Source organism: Cygnus atratus, chromosome 3, assembly GCF_013377495.2.
Source record: "Cygnus atratus isolate AKBS03 ecotype Queensland, Australia chromosome 3, CAtr_DNAZoo_HiC_assembly, whole genome shotgun sequence".
Taxonomy (NCBI): Eukaryota; Metazoa; Chordata; class Aves; order Anseriformes; family Anatidae; genus Cygnus; species Cygnus atratus.
The window spans coordinates 6603724-6609984 of NC_066364.1; the positions used below are offsets into that span (position 1 = coordinate 6603724).

At 35.9% G+C, this 6261-nt stretch overlaps 1 protein-coding gene across 2 annotated transcripts in view; it reads left to right on the forward strand.

Annotated features, from left to right (window-relative positions):
- The window catches only part of CD2AP (CD2 associated protein), a 75003-nt gene extending 73169 nt beyond the window's left edge, over positions 1–1834 (forward strand). For both annotated transcript variants that reach the window (XM_035560131.2, XM_035560132.2), the window contains exon 18: positions 823–1834. In XM_035560131.2, coding sequence (XP_035416024.1) covers positions 823–864 — 42 coding nt within the window. In that variant the 3' untranslated portion in view covers positions 865–1834. The remainder of the gene's footprint in view (positions 1–822) is intronic.
- Positions 1835–6261: the final 4427 nt, after the last annotated feature.

Sequence of the window (6261 nt, forward strand, 5' to 3'; positions counted from 1 at the left end):
TTCTGTGTTGTACTAGAAATACGTCACAACTGGATTTACTCCAAGAGAGATGATGAATATTTTGCTTTTGTGGATTTTAAAGGACAAATTTAGTTTTTGTAATCAAAAGAAAAATAGGAAGAAAGTCATCTTTCTTTAATTCTCTATGATCTTTCTAAATAAAGTCAAAAAGAATAGAACGCATCTGAAAAGTTTTCTTCACGATGAAAGCCACCCCCTTAGTTCCTTCATGAAGGCTACCTGCATTATTGTATAATGCTGTTAAGTGGTTAATAAGTTGAACTCATTATAGAAAAATATTCCAGTTGGATACAAAAGTGCATTATATTTGTGAAAGAGTACTTTTTACTGACTTCAAAGCTACTTTAAAATCTTGAGAACAACTTCTGGCAAGTTCTCTTTTTAAGGCACCTCTAAAGCAATCTATGAAGTTGCCTGGAATATGTGCTGGGAATGAAAAGGAACCAACTTCCTAGTATCTTCAAAATCCATTTGAAGAAATAAAGATTAATCATGTCATAATATTTTGCATGAAGGCTGCCTCAGGAAGTTAGTCTGAGATGATGCATTGTTATGCAGAGACTTGTTAAATGATTCCTCAACTCAGTTTTGTTAAATGACTATTCAGAGTGAGATTCTCCAATAAATTCTTGTTTATTAAGCAACATAGTAACATAAAATCAGCTGTAAATATTGAGCTGTCAAATGCTTCCATTTTGTTTGCTTAAACATCTGAGATTTCAAGGTTATAATTTTGGTGAAAGCTCTGGAAACTTTAGATTATTGCTACTCTACTGACTTTTCAAAATATCTGTTTTCCAGGTTGAAATAGAAAAATTGAAGAAAGCAGTGATGTCTACATGAGACACCCATGGACTTGCTATCTTTAACTTGCCAGGAATTCAAGCTGAACACAAGCGGAACTGACTCTCTTATTTTGTAATAATGGATGCTGGTGTTCTACAGTCTTAAAGAAAAATATAGTAACAGAGGAATATAGTCTTTTATTCAGAGATAAGAAAACAAAAGAGAATAATGGTGTAATTTTTTTGCCAATATAAAAGAGGCCTTATTTCTTACTGTGCTGGAATTGCAGACCTTTATTTTTGGTTTGCTTGAAAATACTACTGAATCTGTATAAAAAGGAGAGGGAATTCTTAATAGATTTTTATTGAATACCTGTAGCTTAATTTTTAAAGAGATCTATACTATAAATAGGGTGATCTATCTTTACAAGTAATCTGTAAAATAATCTATTGGGAGGGACGGAATAGCTGTATCGTAATTGTAGTCACTATTTTTCCCCTACATGCAAAAAGGGAATATTTGTATATTTTTTAATTTTGGCAGTCTTACCCAGGGTTATGCTGTTGTGCCTGTCTGCAGTGAGAATATTAATAATATGCTGTTTATAAGTTGAGCAATGAGATAGGAATTTGTTAATGCAGTGAATCGGATGACACACCTATGCATTGTAGTAAGAAAGGATGACCTAATCAGAGGAGTTTAGCAGAACATTTTGTCACTTGCACTATTGGATTAAAAAGGGATTTAGGACTGCATCACGAAGTTACAACAAAAGTAACTCTTAATACTACAAAATGCAAGAAACACAGAAACAAGGCTAGAATCCAGTCTTAAGTGAACCTGTTGTGCCTAAAATACTGCAGCACACAACGTGAAAAAATAAACCTTAACTCACAGTGTCTGTGCTTGTGTGTACCTAAACTGAAGTCATCACCCTTTCTAGTGGTTAAGTATGAATTTTGATCTGTTTTTACAATAGTCAGTTTTTGTTTATAATATGGCTCAAAATAAATCACTTTGGAACTTTGCTACTCTCAAAATGTCTCAATATTTATATATTTATGCTATAAACTTTCTCAGTATATTGTGTACTTCTAAATTTAATTACATCTTTGTATTTAACGAGTGATTGGAACGATTGCTTTGACAGCACTGTGCTGGCATCTAAGACAGCATCTTTCACTTTTTTTAATAGAAAACGGTTGAAATCTTGTGGACTGCCATTATCTTTAACCCCTGAGCTCTACACTGTGCACCAGAATAATATACAAATAATATTCAAAGTTGTGGGAGACAATTATGCTTATTGCTCTATTCACTTGATAAAAGAATGAAAAACAGTTTTAAAAAGCCAGTCAAATGAGTTACTTCTGCTAGTAACAACCTTATCTCCTTTTGGTCTACTAGAATTTAACAAACAAAACATGACAAAAACATACCATATTAGTTGACAACTTGACCAATAAGAGAAATAATTAAATTTCTATTCACGGGAATAGCCATAAATATAGTAATTATTTACTATGTCACTCGAGCAAGAGATATGGAAGTGAGATATATTCTTAAGAATATGCTTTCTCCACAGTTGATGCATCATAAAAAGCAAATGCCAAAAATTCAATTGGATTCTGTTTCTTGGTTGCTGATCAAAGTTTCTGTAAGATTTGGTTAATATACTATGCAGGTATTAGGTAATATTTGCTAGTCATATCACTAATAAGCTGATTTGATATTAATGCTTTTAACTTCTAATTGCCTAGATGCATCACAAATGAAGACTTGAACCAGATCTTTATATTGAGGACTAATGTGCAGCAGTAGTGCTTTTTGTCAGACACTAAGCTCTTACTTAGAATTCATACTTCTAAGTCAGATGATGAAGAGCAAGAATTGAGCCTAATGGAATAGCAGATTTCATTATACAAGCTCTTCACCATGATTAGAGCATGAAACAAACCTTGTAATGGATCGCTCTACAGAAATAGTCTGCATATAAGCTTGTAGCAGACAAACAGAACAAGACAATCAGTTAAAACCACAAATGAAAGGTGTTAATTATTTAATGGCCTTTGTTCGCTATAGCAATAAATGACCCAAGTGCAATGACTTGATTTAATAAAACCCTCTTTTAAAAGTCGCTGCTATGAGTATTTTTAGCCATAAGGAAGTTACCCTAATAAATGTCTGTCTTGTCTTCAGCTAGTGTTACGTACTAGAGTGGATGAGAAGAGAGTAATGGTTTTGAAGACATTCCACAGTACAAGTTCCTAAAAGCAGTATGCTTCTCTGACTTGTTTACTGGTGCTGTAAAATGATGCATGCTATCCAAACTCAGTAAATAAAATAATTTAAAACTGTTGAAATGTCTGCTCGGTTATGTTCAGAAATGTTTCATATGCCGTAAAAAAAAAAAAAATCTTTGCAGAAGGAGATTGGGTGGAAGACAAGTGTATTATTCATTATCATTCATATAGCTCACCCCTGGAGACTTTCATCTTTCATATTTGAATTTACTCACTAGGATACTCTGGTTCCTGACTTACAGGATAGTTATCCCAACAGTTGGAAAGCTTACTGTTGGTGTTTTGTTTTGTTTTTAATTGTGACTGGAAGCCTCAACATTTTAGTAACTCTTATTCCTTTCTTTTTTCATTTTTGTTGGTCCAAACTGACCTTTTTGTGCATTTGCAGTTTATTTTTAAGATCCTGATGCCACCCAGTAACATGGATAAATGTATGTTTGAGTCTCTTGAATACAAAGTGGAGAACTGAAGACTGAGATTACAACATTTAAAAGGGGTATGGATGAAGGAAAAAGGCAAATGAAGAACAGAACAACAAAAGAGCATTTTAAAAATGCAGTATTTTATTCAATTTTCATATTCTGTAAAAAGCTTTTGTCTGCATACAAAGTACAGTTTTGGAAAAACTTACAGGTCCATGTCTGTTTTTTTATTCAAATAATCACAATGAAGATAACATTTTTCATGAATGTTGCTTTAAAGGAATGAAGTCTGAAAAGCTTTAACGTATTGCAAGGTTTGATTTTTGAATTGTTTAGCAAAGCACATGGTGAACTTTAATGAATAGAAGGCGTTTATTTAAAGTCATAATTTAGCAGAAGTCTCTCATCTTTTTCCAAAGGAAATGATGAAAACAGGTTTTTGTAGCTGCCTTACTTTTGTCTGTTACTAAAGTTCTCTAAGATGTTCCTGATTGCTTTCTCAGAGCAGTGTCAAAACAGCTGCTCATCTATCTTGGGAAACTGGGTTTTGCAAGAGCTGAAAAGACAAACCACTCCCTTTGGGATGCCCAGGCACATACCTCCCATCTTGAAAATCCAAACAGCCTCGACCAACTTGTGAAGCGTGAGACTGATGCTGCTCATTCAATGTTCAGTGCACTTGCCCTGGTTGTGGAAAGTCATGATCTGAGTGTCTTTCTAAGCCTCAGGGAGCACAGACTTATACCTCTTTGTTCCTGGGAGAAGTGTGCACGTATGTCTGTGCTGGAATGTCAGCCTTCGTGTCTTTCAGAGGACAGATGCTTAGGTTGAGGGGGGTTGAGAATTGAGGGGTGTTCAGTTGTCACCACAGCAAAGGTTCTGGGTGCGTGTAGAAGGATAACTCCAGGTACCAAGAAACAGTGTCTTAAAAACTTGCCCATACTTTGATGTGATCTGGTATTCACCCCTTTACTTTTGACTTAAAGGCGAGCTAAGGAGCCACCTTTTAATTCTTCTTTACCTGGTACTGTATCAAGTGCAAATCATTTAACATCCCCAGGTCGGTTATGTTGGCTGTTTAATTGTGCTTGGCTTAATTCCCACTTGATACCAACACGAGATGCAATGCTGTCTGTATCAAAACAGCACAATAAATCATGTGTACCTCTGGGCTAAAATGAGACCTGTCTTGTGGCTGATGATTGGCTTAAGTTGTGGTAGCAAACAAAATGACTTGGAAGCCCTAAAAACTAATGACAAACATATTGCAGGATTGAAGAACTTTTTTTTTTTTTTTTGGCCGAAGTTCATCTGAAACAGTCCCGTGGGTAGAGCAGTGGGAAGTGGTCTTTGTTATGAGAAACTGCATGCTGTACATTACTGGCTATTGGCAATCCTCAGAAAAGCAGTAATGATGGTGAGCCAATATTAAGAGAGCTAACGCTGAACATGGCACAAACTTCAGCAGGCAACTGTAGCCCCCTCTCTGTGCAGTCCATAAGGAAAAGATCACTTGGTCACAGCTTTTTAGCTGCACAGAGTATTATCAGTAGTGTCATTTTTGATGTACGAAGCATAATGCATTAACTTGGCTAAGTTTTGATTGTGAATTCTTTTCATCTTTGAAGACTGAAGATCTGAAGACCTGTTAAATACAGCAGAGCAGACGGTGCCTCCTCCTCTGGGATGGAAGGTGCAAACCACACAGGCATGACTCACTTGTGAGGACTCCCGACAGGTGGCAATCCAGCAGTTTTGTGGGCGTTTGCAACATGTTTTGGCATTTTTCAGTGCAATACCTTTATCGTCATCTGCAGGTTCCTCGCTGTTGATCCAGTCAGACAAGAAAAAAAGCAGGCCGATGCCAAAGGTTATTTCCTCATGGGATGAATGAATCAGAGCAAAGAAGCAACTCTGGGTAAGACCATAATAGCGAGACTGGGGCAAGATGGCGGCAGATGAGTGGTTGGATGCTAACCCGTCATATCTGGAGGATCTCTGGGTCTGTTAATTTTGCTTACAGTTTAACCCAGACTTCTGAAAACGGTGAGTACCATCACGAAACATTTTGCCAGAACTGTTTGAAAACTATCAGTGAGGGAGCTGAAGTCATCTGTGAAATCAGATGACTGAACTAAATCTAACTGCTTTAGGCTATTTTAACTTTGCACTTGTTTACTCAGTTTTATATTTGCTCCTTGTGTCTGTGGAAGTAATTAGACATTACTCAGTTTTATATTTGCTCCTTGTGTCTGTGGAAGTAATTAGACATCTTAATTAACCTCTGATTTTTGCTTGGAGTTTTGTGATTGGTCTCTAGTCACAATGTTGTCACTTCTCAGAAAAATTCAGATTTTCTTATGAAGTTATTGTAAAGATCACTCTCCTCTGGGAACTTGCTTTACTTAAATTGCTTTACTTAAATTCACCTTTTCCAACTGTGTCCCTTTATAAAAGTAATTAATACCAACCAAGCCTCTGTATAAGTAAGAGCCTTATTTTTTTTTTCCTTAAATGACCACGTTGAGGACTCTTGCTGTAGCCTTTTTAACATACCATGCAACAGTTAGCAGTATGAGTGATCATATGGTGGCTTGTGAACCGCTTGGATTTTAACATAAACATGTAGGCATTCAAGCTCTAAATAAAGAATTCAGTTCCATAACTAAGGATTTAATATTTTTTTTCAGATATTGCATACACGTAGCACAAGTCCGCAGTAAACGTTT